The sequence below is a fragment of the Momordica charantia genome (genome assembly GCF_013281855.1).
Source record: "Momordica charantia cultivar OHB3-1 chromosome 8 unlocalized genomic scaffold, Mcharantia_2.0 BLBB01000008.1, whole genome shotgun sequence".
Taxonomy (NCBI): domain Eukaryota; kingdom Viridiplantae; phylum Streptophyta; class Magnoliopsida; order Cucurbitales; family Cucurbitaceae; genus Momordica; species Momordica charantia.
In genome coordinates, this window is record NW_028275166.1 from 11,055,614 (window position 1) to 11,080,263 (window position 24,650).

Sequence of the window (24,650 nt, forward strand, 5' to 3'; positions counted from 1 at the left end):
CAAGGTTTACGCTTTTCCTTTAGGCTTTTTTGTCATCCACCCATGAGGCTCGATCCCATAAATACTTTCTATAACTCTTCTCCAGAGAGCATCTTCCTCTTGAGTGAATCTCCATAACCACTTCAACAAGAGCGCATTATTTCGGAGGTGAAAAGCCCCTATGCCAAGGCCTCCCTTCTTCAGGGTCAGAGAAGTCGTTTCCCAATTTACCAAATTTCTGTGTGGGTGTAATCTGTCTGATTTCCAAAAGAAATCTCTCACAAGCTTATCAAGACTTTTTGCAATTCCTATAGGAGCTTTTAGAAGAGACAGATAATAAATGGGCATACTGTTCAGGACCGATTGAGCTAGAGTCAATCTACCTCCTTTTGAGAGAACTAGGTTGTGCCATTTGTTAAGCTTTTGCTTCATTTTCTCTACCAAAGGTTGCCAAAGGGCAGCAGCTTTGTAGTTTCCCCCTAAAGGAAGCCCAAGATAGGATAAAGGAAAAGATTCCACTCTGCAGCCCAATCTTAAAGCTTTATCCTCCAATCTTTCTTCATTGATATTTAAACCCACAAGGGAAGTCTTGTCTAGATTTAAGGAAAGCCTGAAGCCCTTAAGAACTAGTTTACCACAATCCACCATTTAAACAGAAAGCCATTCTCATCAGGACAAAATAGAATAGTGTCATCGGCATATTGCAAATGGGAAATCATCACCTTTTTAGACCCCACCTCAAAGCCCTTGATCATTCTTTTCTCACAACAAAAATGGATAAGTCTACGGAAAGAATCCCCTACAAGAGTGAAAAGGAAAGGAGAAAGAGGGTCACCTTGTCTCAAACCTCTAGTCGCCTTAATTTTTCCCCTTGGTTTGCCGTTTACAATAATGGAGAAGTTTGAAGAGGACAAACAGCCCCTTATCCACATTCTCCATCGTTGACCGAACCCCTTTTTCTCCAAAACTGCATCTAAATAGTCCCAGTCCACCTTATCATACGCTTTTTCGTAGTCTAGCTTGAGCAGAAAACCTGGTTTTTTAGTGGACTGCCGCTCTCCAACAGTCTCTGCAGCCACTAAAATAGCATCCAAAATCTGCCTTCCTTCCACAAAGGCTGCTTGGGCATCCGCAATGATAGAAGGAAGAATTTTTTTAATCTGTCAGCCAGCACCTTGGCAATAATCTTATAGAGGGAAGAGACTAGACTGATGGGCCGAAAGTCACTAACTCTATTTGCTTCCACTTTCTTCGGGATAAGGCACACATAAGTTTCATTCGTGCGTGAATTTACGATGTCGTTCTTAAAAAACTCTTGGAAAACCCTGAGGAGATCGGTCTTCAAAATGTTCTAAGCTTTTTATAGAACTCTGCAGTCATACCATCAGGACCCAGAGACTTTAAGTTTCCTAAACTCTTCACTGCCCTATACACTTCTTCTTCCGTGAAAGGGGACTCAATCCACTCTTGCCAATGCAGATTTAGAGGGGACCACTCTAGATCTTCGAAAATAAACCTTGTCCCATATGCTCTAGTATACAAATTAGTGAAGAAGGATAAGATTTCCTTTTCAATTTCATTATCTGAGGAAAGGATTGTCCCATTGCCATCAATCAAAGAACGAATGGCTGCTTTGTTCCTCCTAGCCGAGATCCATTTATGGAAAAAATGGGAGTTCTCATCCCCTTCTTTCAACCATTGAAGCTTGCATTTTTGAGCCCACATTTGCTGCTCCTTCAGCGTTATTTCTAACAATTCAGATTTAAGAGAAGTTCGGAGGGAGGATCGTTCAATAAAAAGATGCCCGCTTTCTTCTTCCTTGTCTATCTCATCAATCTTATCTAGAATACTTCTCTTCGAGTTAACCACATCCCCAAACTCTTCTTCGTTCCACTGAATTAGGTAATTCTTCAGACCTTTCAATTTTTCCATGAAAGCATAACCCGGCCACCCAATTGAAGGCAAAGAACTCCACCAACTCTCAACTTTTTCAAGTAAGTTAGGGTGTTCCAACTACATATTTTCGAAACAAAAAGGGGAAGGTCCCCATTTCTGTAAACCCAAATTAAGTTGAAGCGGGAAGTGATCCGAGGTTGTTCTTGATTGTCTATAAAAGGTAACCTCTTTAAAGTGCTGGACCCAATACTGCGACAGAAAAAACTTGTCAATTCTGGTAGCAATCGGATTACTTCTGAAATCCGACCAAGTGAAAGTGTCATTCTTCATAGGAACTTCTTCCAAGTTGCTTTCTTCAATAAACTGATTAAAATCTCTCATGCTTCTAGTTACCCTTCCCCCTCTAGATTTTTCCAAAGGGCTTCTAACCACGTTAAAATCCCCTCCTAAGCACCAATCGGCATCGCTTAAACCAACTAAATCTCTAAGTTCTTGCCAAAACAAATCTCTACCCGTGGTTGACGAAGGACCATAAACTCCTGAAATCCAACCCTGAAAACCATCAGCACATCTGATCACCACTGAAACAGAGAAGCTGCCCAAAACAGAATTTACTATAGAAATACTATCTTCGTTCCACATAACTAAGATACCACCAGAAGAACCCACCGCATCTAAAGAAATCCTTCCGATATGCCTAGAACTCCAAGTGGACTTAATGATCTTTCTATCTACTGAATCTAATTTAGTTTCCTGCAGCAAAACAACATCAGGATCTGCCTTGCAAAGGAAGTCCTTTATCAGCACTCTCTTCGAGGGGGCGCCTATCCCTCTTACATTTCACGATATTATCTTCATGAGGTAACCTTCTGGCCCTCAATTAAACTACTGTTTTCCAACTCTGCCTTTTTCTCCCACGATCTAAGAAGACTACAGAGTTCTCTAGACTCTTTTTTCTTAGCTGCACTACCCGCTTTAGAAGGAATAGCTCTGATGCACAGATTATGTTTTTGAAGGTAAAGAACCATTTTTCTAGTGAAAGGGAAATTATTGTCATCCTCTTCGTCTTCCTCCGAAACTTTCTCCACCCACTGAATTTGATCCTCCTGGTGTTCCTGTCGCAACTCTATCATTATTCCGTTATCTATGGAAGTTTGGCCATTCTCTCTTTCTTGGAAAATATTATAGTATTCTGAAGGTGGGTCCACCTCTTCAGTCATTGTCCCCGACTTTCTTTGCATTGCCCCCAAGTCAAAGTTCTGAGTTTCACTGTCAAAACTGGAAAGGGAAAAATCAGACATCACCTCAAATTCTTTTTCTTTACCTTTCCTGATTTTGTTCAAACGGATGGCTTCTGTGGGAACTTCATTTGTTGTGGAGCACACCTTTCCTTTTTCCTGAAAGAGCCTCATCTGATTTTTTTTGGAGAAAGAAACTGACTTTCCTTTCCTATCTTGACCCTTGATGTTGCCACAAATTTGCAACTGATGTGACCTACCCTTTTCTGTTTCTTCCCTCAAATCAGGACCTCGGGCAGTCAACTTCAGAATGGGGTCCACCTGGGTAGTACTTTTTCCACCAATGCAAGAAAGGATTGGAAAATTAGCTTCCCTGTAAAGTCACATCCTGCAGACACAGCGTCGGAAGCATGGGGAAGAGGGGGAGGGTAGAGAATTTTAACCGTTGGATAATAGAGGCCATCTTGCATCCTCCAATTGTCCGCTGGATTTTGGGTTACACCTTCCTGTCCTTTGTAGAAAAGTTCTGCTGCTTCCGGCGAGAAGCTGCCGTGAATTGACGCTTGCTTTCCGATGAGCAACGAGCTGTCCTGAAAAGTGCTAACATGGGCGACAAACGTATGATCCATGTCGATGATTTTTACTTCCGCTGGGATGAAACCACAATAATTCCCCTTCACTTTGATGGCGACTTCTGTGCATTCAATAAGGGAGGAGTTTGAATCCGCATAGTCCAAGAAGCCTCCAAAAACATTTCCGATGGCTTGCAAAGTAGTCAGACTCCATAAATGAAGGGGGATGTTCCTGAATTTTATCCATCCTCCATAGGAAGGAACAACAGTGAATCTTCCATGAATAAAAGGGTTCCATTGTTCAATTTTTAAGGTCAAAGGGCCGAAAGTAACCCAACCTTTATTACTAACAAGTAACCTCGCCGTTTCTTCAGAAGAACACTTAAGCAAAGCTTTATCTGGTTGGAAAGCATTGATGATGAAAGACTCTTATGTCTGTCTTTTAATGAACTCAAGGATTCTGCCCCAATCATCGTGAAAATCCCTTCGTGTCACTACCACCGTTCTCTTCCAATCTAGTGCTCTTACTTCTTTTGGCTCCAGTGGAACATGCTCTCTTGAAACCCCGTTCTGCTTTGGGGAGCCTTTCACAACTTCTAGAAAAGAACGCTCTCTTTTTGTTGCCGGAGTAACAGAGTTCTTCTGAAATTTTCCATTCATAAAGTCCAAAAGCAGTGTTTTGAAATCCTCCCATCCCTTTGACCTTTCCCCTGAGGGAATGACTAAGTTTCTTTTGTTACCTCCTCCCTGAACTTTGGTTATCTCCAAAAAGCTTCCCCGTTTGTTCGTTGTTTTCTGCATCCAAATGAAACCATCTTTGCAATCTGTCTTCTGGAAAAACTTTTGGGTGTTGGGCGCCAGAAGCAGTTCTTCAATGCCATCGATTAGCCACACTGCTACAACCTCTTCTACAGAAATAACAAAAAGCCTTTTCAGATGTGATTCTAAGATTCTCAGAAAACGCCCTTTCTTATCAGGATCAAAGGTACAGGTGAAGACTTTGTTCTCTATCTTTACAGAAGTCTTCGAAGCCATCCTGGAAATCTTTTGGGTGTTGGGCGCCAGAAGCAGTTCTTCAATGCCATCGATTAGCCACACTGCTACAACCTCTTCTACAGAAATAACAAAAAGCCTTTTCAGATGTGATTCTAAGATTCTCAGAAAACGCCCTTTCTTATCAGGATCAAAGGTACAGGTGAAGACTTTGTTCTCTATCTTTACAGAAGTCTTCGAAGCCATCCTGGAAATCTTTCGGACACTTAACTTACATCTTGGAAATCTCCAGCATCTCCTCGTGTTTTATTGGTTATTTTAGCTTGATTGTCACACACTATGGTTGAACCCTTTTTTTTTAAGAAACTAATATTTCATTGATAGCATAAAATATACAAAAGGTTCCCAAAATCTAAATTACAAAGAGACCTTCCAGTTTGTTTTCATTAAGATTATAATTTGTAAATGTAGGCAAATTCATTAACAATCATCGAAAACGTACTATGGAACAATTGAATGTCCAATTTTTACTTGGGGTTCATATTTATAAGTTTTTTTTCACGCCCATTTGGGTTTCTCATTTTCTTTGTGGATGCCACCCTTGTATCTCTCTCTTTCATTTTTCTTAATAAAATTCGGTTCCTAGTCAAGAACCAAAGTCGCTAATTTTAGGTAGCAACTAGTTAACAAACTCTCCAATCAATGGGTTTTCCCTTTTTTGTATGAAATATTAGTTTCTTATCAAAAAGGAAAAAAAAAATAATAACTAGTTACCATACCAGATAGCTAAAATTATAATGAGTTGAAGAGTAAACCTTGCGGAATGTTGGCACGAATAACTTTAAGACTGTAACGAACAGTGGCACCTACGAGGACAAAAACAGGCGAGGGAGGTTCAAGTGACATTGCCTCTGCCACAGTCAGAACAATCTTATCGGCCATGTGCTTTAAATGTGGTTCAAGCAAATGGACAGAAACTACTTCATGGCCAATTTCAATTCCTCTTACAACAAACAGATCAGAAAATACGCCCTGCATCATAAGTCAAGAAATATAAATAATTATAAAAGTTAAATTTCAGTTTTCTTAGGCCAGGTCTGAATCAAGGGGTAAATCCTTAACATCAGCAGCATACATACACTATCTTCCAGTTTTATTTGAATATTCAAGTCTCCACATAACCCACCACAGTCACTAAGTGGAGAATCCTTCAAGGGAAGATGAGCTAGGTGATGGGGGGATCCATGAGTTTCAGGTATCAGATGCCACAAAAATTGTAAGCCCACTAATGATGAAAACACATTTTCTGCAAAGTGAATGGAAAAACAATTCAAAATTTCATCCAAATAATTGAAGTTAATGAAATTAGGTACAAAAATATAATGTGAATATCTTAAACGTGCTAAATCAAGAGAAGCTGTGAGACTAATTTAAAGCATCCTGAATGAATATCAAGATCAGATATTTTTTAGTGTGATACGTGCTAAAGCACATTAGTCTGGTCTTACAGCTGAGGGAGAAAATGAAAACATGAAGTGCACAATCTGTAATATATATACATACACATGCATATAGGGTTAAAAGCCAACAATTTTTTTTTTTAACAAGAAACAAACTTTTCATTGATAATATGAAAAGGAAGACAAAAGTTCAAGGATACAAGCTCCCAAAGGAAGCGAAAAAAGAATAAGAAAAACAATCAAAACGTAGAAACCAAAAACCCATGAAATAGATGAGATCTGAAGCCCAAGAAAAAAATTTCATCAATAAAACTTGCCAATACGAAAGGGCTGACTGTTGAGGAGGAAACCAAAACAATCACTTAACACAAATTGATCGCTAGAATGAAGAAGTAAAGAATCTGAAACCTCCCTCCACCAAGAGAAGACAAGAAAACTATAATATCTCAACCCTCAACCCTCAAAACCACTGCAAAGCAGAACCAACCAAAAACCTATTGCCCATAATTAAAGTCTACCTATTCAATGATTGGAACTAGGGTAAGGCCTACATCTTCAAAATGTTTAAAAAGTTTTGATTGTCAGTGCAAGAAGCTTTTTCGACTACCAAAGGTTGCTCCCAAGAAGGAGAAAGAAAGGCATCCATTTTTTCAGAACAGAATTGGTCGTTATCCTTTGTTTTTGAAGTTTTTTGGTTTCTCCCATCATGGTCGTGGTCCTTGGTTGATATTGCTCCTTGAAGTTGATTTTGTGTCTTTTATCGCTCTTGTTCAATTGGGTTGTATTTCCCTCTTTTGGTTCTTGTTTTCCCCGTCTTTTTTCTGTTTTTATGTTTCTTATTCTCAACCTTCGGGAGATTATATCTTTTAACAATAATAAATGTAAATACTTAGGATGGAATCTACTAGTTACATTGGCTTTCCTACAATACGATTGTCATACAATGAACAAACTACATCCCCATCTTATCTATACTTATCTTTTTTGGGGATGCCAATCTTACTGTGCACACAATTTTCTTGGGTTTTCTCAGTCATTTACACATTTGTGTAATCAATACATGACACAACTAGAGTGACAAAGATTGCAGAATTATACATAATTAAATAAATAGTTATGAGTATTGAATTAAATCTACCTTCACTGTCAAAGGCACGGACTCGAAGTGTAGCAAGCCCATCCAAGTCAAGTTTGATAGAATTGTGAAATATCTGGATTCTAGAAATTTTGTCGATAAAAACTTTGCAGCGAATCACAATTCCAGTTTGCACATCTGCAGCATAAACAGCAGTCTCCTTGCGACCACTATAAGGAGCAACAGATCTCAACAGAGCACTTGTTGAGCAGTGACTACTTACATTGTATTCCGGTAGAACATAAAGAATATCATGATGATCCCAAGACCTATAAAATGTTGTAATTAGCATTAAATAAATTAGCAGCGACCAGAAAAATAACCAAACAGTTACAATGAGATCATTCCCCCAAACATATCTTCTATGGGGGCCATAAGACAGTTGTACTTTTTAAAACTGCTACATATAACCATTGTGAATTTGCTATATTATTTTCTTGAGTTCTAACTTCTATGGGGGCCATAAGTCTATCTCCTTTTTCTCAAAAATCAAAATGTTATCAGCTTAAAAATTATTGACTTTTGCCTAATCTTAATCTTCTTCAGAGAAAAAACGAATGTAAACCCTTCCTCCTTGAAACTGCAGATTGTTTGACGAAGAATCAAACTTACAGATTGAAAATTAAAGTAAGAAGTCAAAGGATTGTTCTATGTCCCTTTACCTAATCTTAACTATGAATTGCTCTATACAAATTTTAAAAATTAAATAATAATAAGAAGAAGAAAACAAATCACTCGATAGTGTGTGCTGACAATGAGTCATATGTAGATAAGTTTAAGTGTCCGTTCGATGACTCAGTTAGCAAATGATTGCCTATTTCTGAGGAAACTTATTTATCTCCACGCCACAAATACCAGTTGCTCGATAGAATTAACCTAAGAAGCTTTCAATGGCATAGCAAGCCCCGTTTCCAGGTGAAGCGTGACTAAGTGAAGCGATAATCAGTAAGGATCATTACCAACTCATATAGAAGTTCCAAAGTTAGATTGCAATTTCTCTTCCGTTTACTACACTCTCTTCCTCAATTTCAGTGCTAAATAATCGAAAACATCAACTCGAAAAATGAGTAGCAAAGTGGGATTTACCATTTGAAGCATCCATCACTCCCTTGCAACCTATACTCCACTGGATTAGTCATCTTGGGAGGCAGCAATATATTCACATCGGCAATGTGCGGACCAGAGGCGAAATGAGGCGTCATTCCGCGGCTTCCACCCATCATCAGAAGAAGAACAAGCAGCACAATGGCGAAATTCAACATTTCCGGTTGAACCAAGGGTAAAACCAACCATGAAGTTCAAAACGGAACTCGGAAGAGAGATTTGTGGCGATGAATTGCAAGAGTATGAGCTTGAAATGGAGATTGAGATTGAAGAATGAAGATTGAGCTCGAACTTGGTTAATTGAGCAGGAGCTGAGAAGTTTCTTGAAGGGTAAGAGTAGAACCCTAGTGAAAATCACTGGGGTTTTGGAGACAGAGACGGTAACGGTTGACCCTGGGTTGTACACGTGGAGGTATATTATTGGGTTCCAGTAGCCAGCCGGGCGAACTGTGCGGAATATTTTTCATTATTCAAGGTGTTTTTTCCCCTTAATATTATATAATATAATATTTAGAATGTTATGATATTATTTCAGTCGAGGTTCGTATTTTCAAGTTTGGTACATTTTGGTCATTGTATTTTTAAAACGTTCTTATTTTCAACTTTAGTTATTTTAGTTCAGGTAGTTTAAAATGTTTATTTTTATTTCTTATTTAAAATATTTCTATTTTCAACTATAGTTTGTTTTAGTTCGTGTAGTTTCGAAATGTTTATTTTAATTTCTTACTTCTAAACCAAGGTCATTTTTGTTACGTTCCTACATTCCCGTACAATTATCAGTTTTAGTTCTTATTTGATTTTATGTAATATAATTTTAGTTAATTTATTTAGATTAAATAATAGAATTATAATTAATTTATATTAAATAATATAATTATAATTAATTTCCTAATAGTCACATAATTATGTGAAAGACAACTGTGCAACTCAGAACATTAAATTTAATGCTGGTTCTATAATGGAATGGCAATGAACCTAAGTTGAACCTAAATGTGTTTCAATATAGTGTCCATATGCGATTTCTAATTCATTTATGTTCACATCTATCTTCGGTACTACTCCCACCATTTCAACAGAACTAGTCAGAAACACGTGCGATGCACGAAAAAATTCATAGTTTTATTTTAGAGTTTAAAAGTATAAAAATTAATTAAACAATTAAAAAGTTTACTACAATTTGGCTTTTTTCTCTCAACGTTTTTATCTCACCAATATGTTATTCTCCACTTATGACGTTGTAGTAAATCTCATCATCCAAATTTAGTGACTAAAAAAATTGAGAAACATTGTTACTTAAAATTTTTTTTTAATAAGTGAAATACACCAAGAAAGAATAAATAATTTAACACATATTCTTAAATTTTCACCATTTTTTGTTCATAAAAATAACAATTTCTAAAAGAAATAAAACTTTATGTTGATTTCTTATTTGAGTCCTTAAAAAGAAAGTAAATATGTCATTTTTGGATTTTTTCTAATAAATTATAATAAATCTTCTATAAAAAGTAACAATTATTCACGTTGCATTATAATTAAAAGAAAAATTAAAAATTGAAGGTTCAAACAATCTAACTAAAATATGAAAAAAAAAATCAAGACATAAGGAAACATTCGAATGAAAAAAAGAAAAACTCAAGTTTTGGCTGACAAAATATTAGAGAAATAATAAAAAAATAACAATTGTTTATATAATTGTAGGAGAAAGAGTTACCAAACTTTTCAACTTTTCAACTTATTAATTATAATTATAAATAAGTCATAACTTTTTTTAATGTTTTTTTTCCGAAACATCAACTTTTTTTTAATTAATTTATAGAAATAAAACTTTACACATTTTAATTATGTGAAATTTTATTATTAATTATAATTAAAAACAACTATAATTTTTACAATTAATATTATAGAAACAAAGAGACAAAACTTGACCTATCCTATCTTAATTTTTAATATTATCTTAACTCTTTATTTTTACTCAATAATTAATAGTTCTTTTGATGATTCAATAATTAATGAAAAAATTAATTTGAGAAAAAAAATAATTGACAAAATAATATAGAGGGTGTGTATTAATTGGAGGAACCTGAATGAGAGAGACACATCTAGATGAGAGAGATATTTGTATTTAGAAATCAAAATTGTCCTAATAATAGTGAAATTTTTTTAAATAGAATGATAAAGTTAACGTAAAAGTTCTATTTTGTGCATTTTTCTTTTTTCTCAAAAGCTCTTGATCACATTTTATATTACCAACCTATAATGTTCTTAATTTGCTATTTCTTTTCCTTAATTATTATCATTATATTATATTTTAAGTTTGTTAATTTTTAACGCTAAATTCCTAAATTTATTTATTCGCCCGGGAAAAATAAAGGCAATAATGAGGAGAAGGAAACCCTAAAAAAAACTCTCTCTAGTTCAATTTGATAAAGTTGGTGGGGATAACAAATTTATTTTTTTGCTATAATTCTGTACAAATATTTCTTAGCATAACACATAAATCAAAAGTTTTACTTTCTAAAAATAAATAAATAAAAATAAAACTCATAATTATCCCAATTATCCAACCATGAGAACAATTTTTTCTATTGTATTGACATCTCAACACAATGCAATCTACAATTTGTTTCAATTTGAACAATGATAAATTTCGAAAAAGCTAACTGTTACCATCGACTCATCCCACCTTGATGTGATTGAGGATTAATTTCTTTAGTACATCTCTCTTCACTATCAATTCTTCTCTCGATCATCTATACGTACATTGTAGTTGTCCTTGCCAAAGAAAGAAAATAATCGCCATACTTTCACACGAACTGAAAATATTTTCCTTCTGTTTCATCCACAATCTCTTGATTCTTTTGTTGTCATGAGAAAAGAGAGGACAAATATTTATATAGAAGAAGTATAGAACCAAAGGGAAGTATAGAGGAAGATGAAAGGATCCGGGAAGGACAATATGTCGTATGTTTAAATTTATAATTATGTGCAATTAATTTACCCTTTCAACTTCCACGCATCCATTTGTAACCGCAATCAATTATTATTAGCATATTAAACACGATCTTACTTGAAGTTAAAAAAAACATTAACTTCTTACCAAAAGTATCAAAGAAAATCAACGGAAAATAAAAGAGGCAAAATGAGGCATATCAAATAAACATTTATTCATAATAATTATAAGAAATTCAATAGTTGCATGTAAAATGACCAATTTGCCTCCAACTTCATATTCAAAAGTATAAGAAATGAAGGGTAAAAACGGCAAAAAAAAGTTTCTCCGCCTTTTATATATACTATAGATATAGATATTAAAATTTAATACCATTGTAAACTGTAAATATTAAAACCTCTACATGGTTGTCAATCGTACTCAACTCAATTTAGACCATCAATAATACATCAATTCATATAGAATAGAATTTTCAAACATTTAGATCCTAAAATATAAATAAACATGAATTAAGTTGTTAATTCAATATAGCTAGAGTAATAAAATAAACTAATTAAAAATAAACTACACTAATTTAGAATGCTATAACTAAATATCTCACTATTCGACAATTAAAATGATTAAAAAATATGCAAACATAAGTTTAGCTTAATAATAATTAATACTTGTATTTGATCATAGCAACCAATAAAACATACTTTGGTCCTTACAAACTAAGTTGGTGGTCCACAACTATGACGAAGATGGGCAACGATGGATGGAAGTGTCATGGCAAAGCATAAGTAGATAATTTTGTGTGACGTAGTCATAAAAGGTTGGGTTTTAAAAAAAAATTCATTGGGGTCATCTTTTGAAAAGACAACCATACAAAGTGGACGCATCTTGTTAAGAGATGATATGTCGTGATTTTTTAAAAACAAATTTGAATTTAATCAAAAGTGGCACTAACAAAACGCCACGTCTGCTGGTAGTCTCTTAGTGGCTAAGGTAAATTCAGAAGCATTATTATCTACAATGATGATAAGTGATGTAGTCTATATTGGATGAATAATAATTTATAAATACAAATTTAAGTGATATTAGAATAATTAAAATTTTGTTAGGGACAATTCCGAGTAAGGTTGAATTCCCGTCTCAAATAATAAGTTTAACCACCGAGTTCGGGATGGATTGGTGTGATTCCTCTACGCCTAGGACACCCCTCTCAGCAGCTATCCACACAAACATATGATGTGTAAGTGTGAATAGAGGTCAAGAACGATAAAATATGAGGGGTCGCTTTTTTCTTTAAGATAGTAAAGAGACAATTTGTTCGCCGGGCGATTCAACTAACCAAATCACACTAATGCAATTCATTCGCCGAACAAGATACATAGCTACTATTAAAAAGTGTTGAATAGAATAACATTATAAGCGTCTAAATTGACTTGTCTTTAACTAATCAAATATATAAGGTTTTTTTTCAAAGAACTACGAAAATATTGCCATAATAACTTCAACTGAAAATGCATTACATTTTTCTTTATAGAAGTAAAAATGCATTTTTGGTTACAATTAACTCAAGGGATACATTCTCCAACATAAATATCGCTCAATCTTAAATTACATATATTTTTTTCTCGAGATTATAAGTTTAATTTTTCATATCTCACGTCTATTATATTAGAAATAACTAAAATGAGGCCAACCTAAACATGGGTGGACGTGGAAACTAAAGATAAATTGACAATTAAAATATGTAATTGAGTCAGAGAACTGAACTTGGAATCAATTTGGTTCGCAGACTTGGCCCAAAATCCAAATTACCATAAAACCAAGTGGATTAATATTTAAATTTAAATTCATTTAAAGAATTGGATTTGACCAAAAATTATTAAGTCCAATGGTCCACTAAACCTATAGAAACTGTATTCACAGTATAAAAGTTCATATCTTCACATCACATCTCGAATTCGAAAGAAAGAATAAGAGGATAAAGATTCGTGGCAACATATATTTTTCAAAGAAAATAATTCTTAAAAGATTCATTATAATAAATAATAATCAATCAAACAGTAAAAATTAAAAATTAAAAAATAATTCGGAGAGAAAAATATTGGGAGAGCTGGAGTTCTTCCCGGATAAATTTGAGCACAAGTCTCAACGGAACGAAAGGACGTCGAATCAACTCTCTCAGTTCTTGCACGTCAAAAACATTTAATGCTGCCCTCCGTTGATGATTCTTGAATTTTTCCATAATTCGAATCAACGATTCCGCCGAATTTGCAAAAATAGGCCGAGGAAATTCGAGTCTCAAACTGATTTCGGCTCACAAATCTCGCATTGCAACATTCCGTAAGAGAACCTAAATAGGAGGAGCGACTTGAGTGTTTATTGAAACATCAGTTGCGACTGTTTACGGATGATTTAGGTTCGAAGATTGAAGTTACAAACGGAATGATTGGTTTTATGGAAGCAAACGATGATCTGATTTTTGGAGATTCTATCATTGTTGATCATCAATGGTTGCCTTTCCATTATGAGTTACAAGGTGATGGAGAATCGGCAATTGATTTCATTGGCAGATCAGCCGAGAATAACTTGTAATTTTACTTCTGATTGGTCCTGATTTTGATTATTAGGACATGACAGTATTCTCACTCCCTGTTTCTGTGGTTTTTTCTTTAACACTTTTTTCTTGAATCTTCGTCTCTTTGTCTTTTAATTATAGTATAACGGGTAAGAGTGAATTCAAATTTGTCTTTAACTAAATAAATAAGTGAAATTATACGGTGGCGTCTATTTTAGAGTGTTTGAATTGTGAGAAATACAACCATCTTTCCAACCTTTAACGTAGGAAATTCTTAATCTACAATGCTAAAAAAGCGTTACAACGAAAAAACTATTACCAAAACCAAATTCCTTTAATCACAAAAATGCAACCGAACATAAAAAGAGAGTCAAAAGTAAACAATGATTGAATCACTCTCTGAACTATTCAGCTCTCAGGTACTTATCCCATGAGATTAATCAAAATGCACATTATCCGCTCAAAATGCACATTGCAGTTATGCTTTATGATTTAGTGGCGATATCGAGAACATATTAGACTTGTTCCATTGGCATCTGAGTACCCACCCTCCTTATAGCTACCTACATAAGCAAATTGATGCATATTGAACAATGATTAAGACTCAAGAAGAATGCTATAATACACATTACAGTTGTGCTTTACTTGATTGAATTTTTGCTTCTCAAGAACTAAAGAAATACAACATGACAACCATTGAGGAAGCTAGTGGTCAGAGTCTACTGAATGGTTTTTTTTCTTTCCATTTATTTGTCTTAGATGGGAAGAGTGATTAGAACTACAATATAATTTTGAACTTGCTCTGATTTAGAGTGTGCACTTTCACAAAACTCGACTTCATCGAAATTTTTTCATAATATAGCTATTGAAAACAAATAAAATCGGACGGTTTTATTTCCGCTAACAGTAACAAACCAAGTTCTACACACACGCATACACACAGCAGTATCAAGAAAGTGAGTAAAGTAGTTCACAAAATGCATAATGCTTACTGAGATATGTTTTTTTTGCCTTTGATAACCGGGAGTCGGAGCTTTGCTCCCCTATATCTAGGGCCACCTGCGTCCGCCCATGATCTGGACTCGAGAGACATCAATGATTTTTGATATTGCTTACCAAGATATCTTAAACCACTTCAAATTTGCTCCGTCCGCTTTAATCATTAGTTGCTTTCCCTGGCCTTCCATAAACTGCAAGAATGCATAGTTCAATCTGTTCAGCTATCTAAACTTGTTTTTGTGATCATAAATAGGTAACAAATATGCCGTAATCAGAACACTCAGAAACTAGGTTCTAAGTTTTCTGTGTATTAAAAAAACCAGGTTCATATAGCTAGGCTATATTTAACCTTTTCGCTGTGCTTATAGTGAGATCACATTGACGACGTAGCTCAAATCGGTTGCTGTTTTCTTTGGCAACTACAAATTTAAGGCAACAATAAATTGTTATTGCTCAAACCAGTGCTCGAATATCACAAAATTAAACAAAGTTCAATACAGAAAACACTAACTGATGGTATTGAAAAGAAACAACCCAAGTTACTCTTGAGTAGCCTCAAAGGTGTTTGATGCAAAGTAAAGGAAGATGAGATCCATCATCTTTCAATCTGAACCCAAGAAGAGCAAATTAGATTAATTATTTACTTTGACTAAGGTATAGATTGAAAGTTGGGAATTCAAAAACTATTACAATAAATGGTGTATGTTGTTCAATATTTTTAAAACAAAAGGTCAATTTTAAGTTACAATGAAGGATGTGTGTCATATATCTCGAAAGGCTAGAAATAGCTGTATGGCTAGCCCAATAACAAAAGTTAATGTGGGGGGAACTAATCCCAGTTCAAACAATGTTTGAACTATGAAGCCAGTGCGGAAGAATTCTTAAAGAACAAAACAAGTAAGGCACTAGGGTGGGATGTTATTTGTGGACTGGTATTTCCTTTTATGAATCTACAAGCTCTCATACTTATTATAAATGTGGTAGAGGCTTACCTGAAGGTGATCATTATCATCTGCTCCTGGACTGATATTTCCCTTTAAGTGAAAAATTACGACTTAAAAGCACCGTGCCAAGATTTGGGCCATGCAGCAGCATTTGGCCCGAAATGAACCTTGGGCAATTTGAGGCACTTCATTATTGCCTTGATGTCCACATATGGGCTTAGAGAGGTGGAAACTCTTGATTCCCCCTGAAGAAATGCTCACCAAACAAATTTTGCAACAAATTTCCCAAATGTATATAAACTATCATTGTGAATTGTAGATTGCATGACCTCAAATAGTAGAATAGATCACCAGCTGTGATGAAAATCAGCAGATGTGTTGCCAGCCAGAATAATCTTTGAGAATGAAGTTGTTTAAGCATCATGAATCCTCATCAGCTACCAGTAATCCTTGCATGAACAAAACCCATGCTCAAAGTGATGAAAACGATGTCGATCTCTCAACACAATTTGACGACCAAAAGCCTTGGAGATTAATTTTGCAGCAGTGTGACAGTCGTTACATATTCTTAAGTTTTTCATTATTCTGATTGGTGTTGGTGGATTAATATTAATAAGCCCAAATGCAATGGCTAACTTTTCACTATGTCTAAACAAAGTGCTTTCCTTCTCCTCTTCATCAACATCAAGTAAAACTTCATTTGTGTCTGGTGTATAACCTTCCAACTTCAATTTCATAGCCATTTGACCTAGCATGTCCTCAATTGCATCCATGTCAGGGTGCAATTTGTCTCCTGCCAAAAATTCATGAACAACTCCATTTGCTTCAATCATGCTACACCCAGGAGTCTTCAAAACCCCATGTTTTGTCATCATGCCCCTAATCTCAAGAACATCATCCCACTTACCTCTGGAAGCATATATGTTGGATAACAACACGTGGAACCCGTCATGGTCAGGTTGAAGCTCAATCAACTTCCTCCCCACCCTTCTTCCCATTTCACTATCACCATGTTTCTTACAAGCCCCAAGCAAGGCCCCCCAAGTAGCAACATCCGGTTCCATAGGCATATGGTTCAGGATTTCCTCAGCTTCTTGAAGCTTACCTGCACGTCCTAGAAGATCAACCATGCATCCATAATGCTTAATGTTGGGTTTTATCTTATGATCATGAATCATTGAATGAAAATGATGCCGTCCCTCGTCTACTAAACCCATGTGTCGACATGCACCAAGTACTCCCACAAAGGTTATCTCATTAGGTGCTACATGACATTTCTTCATGTTAGAAAACATATCAAGTGAGCTTTCTACCAATCCATTCATGGCCAACCCAAGAATTAGAGTATTCCAAGTCGAAACACCTTTCTCAACCATCCCATGGAAAACCTCCAAGGCACTTTCAACACATCCACACTTCATATACATGTCAACGAGGGTCGTACCAAGAATGGCATTGACAGTTAGACTGTTCTTTTTTATATAAGCATGGATCCACTTCCCCTGCTCGAGGGCAGTCAAGCGAGCACATGCTGATATTACACTTACTAGCATGGTCTCATCTGGCTTAAGACCGTTCATCTGCATTTCTTGAAAGAGTGTGAGAGTCTCATAAAAAAGGTCATGTTGTGCATAACCCGATAATATAGAACTCCAAGACACAATATCCTTCCTGGGCATGGTATCAAATAAGGCTTTAGCATCTTCAACTGAACCACATTTCAAATACCCAGAGATCATTGAGTTCCAAGATATTTGGTCTAGCAAGTAGGCTTCATCAAACAGTCTCCGTGCCTCCATTATATCCCCACATTTCGAATACATATGGATTAAAGCATTTTGAAGGTTAATATAAGATTCAATTCCAATTCTCCAAGCTAAGCTGTGAATCAATTTCCCCATATTGACAATCAGTAAGTTTGCACAAGCAGAAAGAGCACTAACTGCTACAACCTCATCCACCATAACTCCAATTTTATGCATTCCAACGAATGTTCTCATAGCCTCCTCCAACATCTCATTCTGCTCATAGCAAGCAATTAGTGCACTCCATGTAACCATATCTTTCTCTGGCATTTCATCAAACAATTTACGCGCATCAATCACTCGCCCTTTGCTGCCAAACAAAACAATCATAGAATTCGAAGCAATTATACTCCTCTCTGGCATTTGATCGTATATATACTTAGCTTCCTCCACGCTTCCTATTTGGACATACCCCGCCAATATCGAATTCCATGACACCGAATCCAAAACAGAACTTTCATCAAACATCCGCCGTGCATCAGTCATATTCGAGCAAACAGAAAATAAATTAATCAAAGTATTTTGAACATAAACGTCTGAATCAAAACCCAACTTCAAAATATGATTATGTACCTGTTTTCCTTCAAATTCCGACTGTCGGATAGAACAAGCCTGAACAATAATCGGGTACGTGTAATTATCAGGACCCACATACTTCGACAACATCAGTTTATAAAGACCCAAAGAAAAATGAGGCGAGTTTCTTTGAATATATGTTCTCATCATGACATTCCACATGAAGCAATTGGTATTCTCAACGCAGTTGAAGATTCGGCGGGTGTAATCGATGTGAATGAAGGGGAAATCCGTTGAGAATTTGATTAATCTGCTTGCGGCATAAGTGTCTCTTATGAACCCAGTTAGAAGCATCTGCGAGAGAATTTGGTTGAATTGCTTGATATCGTGGCATTGGTTCAAACGAAACTCCAAAATTGAAAGATCAATGGTGGATTTGGAGGTGGGTTTATGAATCAGAGATGATCTAAACGCAGAAGAAAAAAGCTGGTTCAATCTGAAGAAATTCATGTAATTGTTACTTTCTAACACCTACGGCTCTCTCCCAAAATAATTTGCTATCCACTACTGTGGAGACTGATACGAAGATGTCTCTTCTGAAGATAGCGAGTTAAAAAACTCTCGTATTTTCTTTATTTTTTTTTCTTTCTTTTTCAGTTCTTTAGATTACATATTCGTATAAGTTGTTATTTATGTCTTTCTATTTTAAATTATCTAATGTAATCCCTGAGCTCTGATAATATTTCATTAACTTAAAATCATATATTTTATTTTAGTCTATAAAATTTGAGGATTAGTTGTCAAAGCGAAATTTTGATAATATTTCATTAACTTAAAATCACATATTTTATTTTAGTCTATAAAATTTGACGATTAGTTGCAAAAGCGAGCATAGTTCAATGGTAATTGACATATATCTACAACCAACAGATTGTGAGTTCGAATTTCCATCCGTACATATTATTAAATGCAGTGAAAGATAATCATAAACCATTTATATTCTAGTAAATATAATTATCCTCATCATCATATAATTAATTTTTAAAATGTCCCATTTCAAAAAGGAAGAAATTAAAAAAAAAAATCAAAGGAAAAGAAAGTTGAGAGAAAATGGGAGAAGAAGAACCAAACAAAAATCCACAAAAAAAAAAGTGCCACTATGTGCTTACTACAATTTAATCTCTCTTTCCATTTTTTTTCAAGCACGTTTCTAAAAAAGTTATATTAAATAAGAAAATCTATTTATAGATTAGTACATTTCAAAAATTAATTTGCAAAATTATACAAAATTTAAGTACTACATATGTTAGAGGTTGGAGATAGAAAGAGTGCGAGAAAATTAAAGAAATTTAAAGACGCGGGAATAAAAATAGTTTTGTATTTGAATTACAAAATTGTTATAAGTGAATAGTAATAAAATGATAAATTCCACGTGCATCGCACGTGTTACTAACTAGTCGTAGTAAAAAAAATAAAAAATTTGATGGTTAGTTTTTGTTTGTTCTTCTGTACACCGACGTGCAGGAGGGATGAAGATTCGAACTTTTAACCTTGACTAAATTATAAAAAGGATGAGCGCTAATTAAAATGAACCAAAACTACAAGTCATTGTAACGTATTTAAAAAATATTGTTAATATATGTTTGTTTAGTACATTATGGGGCACAGATTCGAACTCACGACCTCACGACTTTTTGATCAATAGGTGATTTACCAGATAGAGTTTATCGCATTCTTGTGTTTCTTTAATTTAGTCTATGTTGTTTAAAAAACTAATAAATTTATTCTCTATTGTTTCAAGAATTTTAATTTAGTCTTTTACGTTTTAACATTTTTCAGTTTAGTGTCTCATTATTTGAAATATTAAAATTAGTCAATGGTAAACTTACGTGGCACGATGATGCATGTTGTGAAGTCGTGAAAAGTTAGATGAGGAAAAATATTATCTAAAAGATAAAAGTTCATAATTTTTTATCCAAATTCCTAAGAAATTTGTAGACTTTTTTAGCTTTTGTCTCTTTCCATTCCTCTCAATTTCAATCAATTTCCACAAATTCACAAGATATCTATGCAAGATTATTATCAACAAATTAAGAATTAAATTGAAAATTTTAAAACAATATACTAAATTAAAAAAATACCTAAACATTAGAGATTAAAACATATTTTAGTCAAATTACAGATTTGAAAAAAAAAATGAAGGAAAAAAAGAACTAGTGCCAACCAAAAGGCACCAATTTTTTTTTCCGTGGAATAAAATACATGGGAATTTTGTTATTTAACTTTTAAATAAATTTGGTAATATATATAATAATATTATAAACTACTTATTACTAAAAAAACGAAACAATTTAATATATATACACTTGTAATTACAAGTGGGAATTCAAATCTTCAACCTATAAAAAAGGAAAAAAAAAAGTCTCACACTTAAAAGTTAGAACGTGTGGTAGTGTCTGCCATCTCATCACTAGAATGAAAATAAAAAGATTGTTTATAGGTATTTATGCAAGAAATCTACAAGATTAGTAAGAATGATGTGATATTGTTTGAAGGTTTGGATTTACACTTGCAATTGCAATGTGTAAGTATATAGGAATTATGTGATATTGTCAATATCATATAATTTTTTTTAAACAATATCACTTAGTCAGAACGAACGAGTGTCCTCAAATTTAGTAGGAATTATGTGATACTGTCATGTACTCTTATAATGAATACACTATACCCTTTAGAGGGGAGTTTCGGGAAGTGTTTTTCTATCATTTCAACACTACGTATATGACAGTTAGCAAAATTTGCACCAATGGCATCCGTGTTTCTAAATTGGTGCCAGGACCAATCAGAAGTATTGTTATCTAGCTCGTCTCATCATTTGTATTAGACACAACTTTGAGAGTTAAGAGACTTGTAGTATGATCTAAATAATATGAAAGAGATTGGAAAGGAAAGTATTTTCCTTTCTACTTGTTTTCATTAGCTTGAAAGGCAAATCAACCCGACTTTGATTTAAAAAAACAATTTATTTAGGGCATGTTTGGTATTGCTTATGTTTATTTTTTTCTATTTTTTTTAATTATTTTTTTTAGTATTTGTGTTTCTTATTTATTGTTTATCGTTTCCAATTTTTTGAAACATAAGTTTTTCGTAGATATTCAGTTTAACATTTCTCTTTTTTAATAAACGTTTATGAAATTTTGGAAACGACAAAATCAAGTTTTCAATTTCTCGTTATCATTTCCAGTTTTTTCCAAAAACAATAAAACATTATTTTCTCATTTTTACTTATAAAATACATAATAAATATTAAAAATCCAATATAACATAAAAAGGTTTGAATATTTAATTTCAAAAATTGTTTTTATATAAAAATTTACTTTCATAAGACGAGGAATTATCGAATACATTTTTTTTAATTAAAAAGAGTAAATGATAAACAACGAAGAGAAATGAGAAAAAAAAGTCCATTTGGTCAAGTTTCTTGTTTTCTCCAACATTTTTGTTGGAGGTGAATTCTCACATGACAAGTGGTGAGTCCTAATACGATAGGGATAACATGTGGCATTGAATCGGTAATGCAAAGATTCATCACCTTGATACCATGTCGAATTTGAGTTGGACATGTTGGCGGCCGAGCCGACCTTATCTCTCCTTTGTTTGTTCTTCAGTTTACTGGTCGAGCCGACTTATTGCTACTCCGTCAGGGTTTGGTTGCGGACATATTTCACGATAGCACACCGTCGCTTCCAGAAACCTTAAAAAAGCCGTTAGAGCTCTGTTGAAGTCCCTGTCGGAAGCTTCGCCTATAAATAGAGACCACCAGCCTTTATCCCAGCTACGTGAATACTATATTCTCTCTCGAATATAGCTCGGTCATTTACTGACTTGGGCATCAGAGTGTCTTCTGTTTTGCAGGTCCCCTACTCAACACACTTCTTGCTCATCCTCCAGGTCATCCCTTACTGAGTCGAGGTTCGCAAGCTTTGTCAGTTTTTTCTTATCAAATAACATGCACATACCATAATAATAAAACAAAATTTTATTTATGTTGGAACAAATAGGACATGGTAACAAGACACAAAAACATGTTTTTATTTTTCCAATACAATTTTGAGAATATTTTTAAAAATGAAAAGAAAAATAAAATAATTGTTAAATACTTATGCTAGATGAGGAGGTGCATAATAGATTAATATGAACATCATGAGCTGTCTTGAAATAAAACTTGTTGTCACGGTTTTACATGATAGAAGTTGGGAGGAGCAAGATAACTATCAAGGGTTTAGTACTGGACACGTTTCGATTCCATCCTACAACAACTCATTGCATGCATCTCTAGAGATCTTTATTTTTCAGAAAGAAAGAAAATTACAAGTCTTTCACTGTTTAGAAATGGTGCGAGCAAGTCAATTATTATGAGACTATCAGATGAATGTGGTGTGGGCCATATCTCTTTTGTCAGATGTCATGTGCAGTCACTGCTGCATAGTTGTGATATTGACCCATATATACCACCATCTACGAGGGTAGTGGAGGTGCGAATGCCACTCAGAATGTAGTTTACCTCATCTTCTCCCTGAGGTAAATTATGGATTGTTAGAAAACTCGTATCGTAGCACACTTTCTATTTGTAACAACCATATGCAAGCAACAACAACAATGATAAATAAATGTGCGAAGACACAATGTTAAACATCAACAATGGAAGACATTGTAGTCCATGTGACATGATTGATTATGTTCGAAAGAAGCATGGAATCAATATTAGTTATGACAAGGTATGGAGAGGAAGACAAAAGGCTCTAAACTCATTAAGGGGGCCACCTGAACAGTCGTTCGCTCTCATCTTGTCTTTAAATCCAGGTATCGTATGTGTCTCTACTTACTCTACCTTTAGCCTGTCTATACGTGTATTTACCCTATATATGTATGTAAGGACGTACACAGCCTACGAGGTTGATGGTGAAATTAGGGAAGAAGAAGACGTTTTGATTAGCTACCAACCTCCATAATTGAGATTCTCACTGTATTAATTTATCATGTCACTCAATGTAGCTACCCCTCCATAATTTTAAAAACAACACTTGATTTTTCAATTCTTTTTTTTTACTCATTTTTTTACTATTCTGCATTGATTTTACGTTTTGTTAGACAATTTTTCATATTCTTCTCATCCTAATCTTGCTTGATTTTAAAGTTTTCATTGATTTCTAAATCTTGTTTGAAATTTCTAAATCTATATTTTATTTTTGAAATTCTGATTCAATATTTGATTGTGTAGGATTAAGGTGTAGCAAAGATTTCTTCCAAGAGTATTTCGGCCACAAAACTTGAGGATAATTGTAGGATAATTTTATCTATTTTGGATTAGAGGGTATATTTGTCCACATTTAGTTATAGCGTTGAACTCTAACGGCCTGATATTTGATTGTTTTGGCCATTTTTGAAGTTGCACTATTTAATATAGTCACTCCTCTAGTTATCCCTTAATTTTTAGATCTTTTATACTAGATAATCTAGTATCCTTACGCATGAAGATAATCAATTTGGTCGTTGTGGTCGGCTCTATTATGGATTTTGACCACATTCTCCATAGGGCCCTCTTATCTCTCTCCCTTCTCCGAGCTCGAGTTATGGAAGAAAGAACCGAGAAGAATGCATAGTGTTCCCGCGTTAACTTGATTTAAATTCTCAAACAATATAACCAAAATGGAAATTGATGAAAGTCGTGTAAGAATATTTACAAAACCTAAGATGGTGCTTGCTATGGAATTTATTAACGAATTGATTAGGTTTGTTATATATTTTAATTAGATTATGTTGGAGACAAATTAATAATATTTTAAAATAGTTTGAATGACATAGATTTGACGTTGAGAATTCAAATTCGGCCATCGTACAAAACCTTTGGCCATTTTTAATTACGATACGCCACTACTCACAATTTTCCTAAAATTAAAAACTAACATTACGGAATGGGTCCAAAAACTTCAGGCCTCAAGTTTAAGATGATAAACAAAAAGCCTGAAACTTTAAATTGAGATGGAGACTGAAAATTCTTTTTCATTTTTGACCACTGAAATTATATTATCAACTTATTGATAATGCACAGTACAACAAATCACTGCCTCAAATGGAGAGAAAAATGACAAAAAAAATAAAGAAATAAAAAAAGGAAAAAGAAGGACCATAGATTTGTCATGTCTCTTTCAATCCAATGGATATGCTTTCACAACCTAAAATAATAATAATAATATATATATATCTTTTTTTAATATGTTTCAAAAATATACTACTCCCTAAAACTTTTAAAAGTGATATATATATTTAAATGAAGCTGTTAAAAAAAACAAATACAATTTCAACTGTCTGTTTTTGAATATAAATTATATGTTGAACAAACGATTTTAATTTTATAACTAGTTTTTTTTTTCTGTTTTTGTTATAAATGAAATTATCTATCGAGTAGAAAACTATTTAGCATAAGACC

At 34.2% G+C, this 24,650-nt stretch overlaps 2 protein-coding genes across 8 annotated transcripts in view; both read right to left on the reverse strand.

Annotated features, from left to right (window-relative positions):
- The window catches only part of EMB3012 (embryo defective 3012), a 69,490-nt gene extending 60,766 nt beyond the window's left edge, over positions 1-8,724 (reverse strand). For 2 of the 4 annotated variants that reach the window (XM_022296451.2, XM_022296452.2), the window contains exons 1-4: positions 8,360-8,722; positions 7,277-7,542; positions 5,818-5,984; positions 5,494-5,710 (exon numbers count right to left, since the gene is read on the reverse strand). In XM_022296451.2, the coding sequence (XP_022152143.1) occupies positions 5,494-5,710; positions 5,818-5,984; positions 7,277-7,542; positions 8,360-8,535 (826 nt within the window). In that variant the 5' untranslated portion in view covers positions 8,536-8,722. Of the gene's footprint in view, positions 1-5,493; positions 5,711-5,817; positions 5,985-7,276; positions 7,543-8,359 lie in introns of those variants that run through there. The other 2 variants (XM_088127454.1, XM_088127453.1) reach the window with 2 other exon arrangements.
- Positions 8,725-14,211: 5,487 nt separating this feature from the next.
- Positions 14,212-18,746, reverse strand: LOC111019971 (pentatricopeptide repeat-containing protein At3g62890). 4 transcript variants are annotated; one of them, XM_088128146.1, is made up of 5 exons: positions 15,888-18,746; positions 15,407-15,502; positions 15,245-15,314; positions 14,889-15,086; positions 14,212-14,459 (listed from the first exon to the last, which is right to left on the reverse strand). In XM_088128146.1, the coding sequence occupies exon 1, from the start codon at positions 18,668-18,670 to the stop codon at positions 16,277-16,279; it is 2,394 nt and encodes a 797-aa protein (XP_087984272.1). In that variant the 5' UTR covers positions 18,671-18,746; the 3' UTR covers positions 14,212-14,459; positions 14,889-15,086; positions 15,245-15,314; positions 15,407-15,502; positions 15,888-16,276. The 4 variants fall into 4 exon arrangements, with proteins under 4 accessions (XP_087984272.1, XP_022152191.1, XP_022152192.1 ...); XM_022296499.2 differs by lacking the exon at positions 14,212-14,459 and having other exon boundaries at positions 14,717-15,086; XM_022296500.2 differs by lacking the exons at positions 14,212-14,459; positions 15,407-15,502 and having other exon boundaries at positions 14,717-15,086.
- Between the last annotated feature and the right edge of the window lie 5,904 nt (positions 18,747-24,650).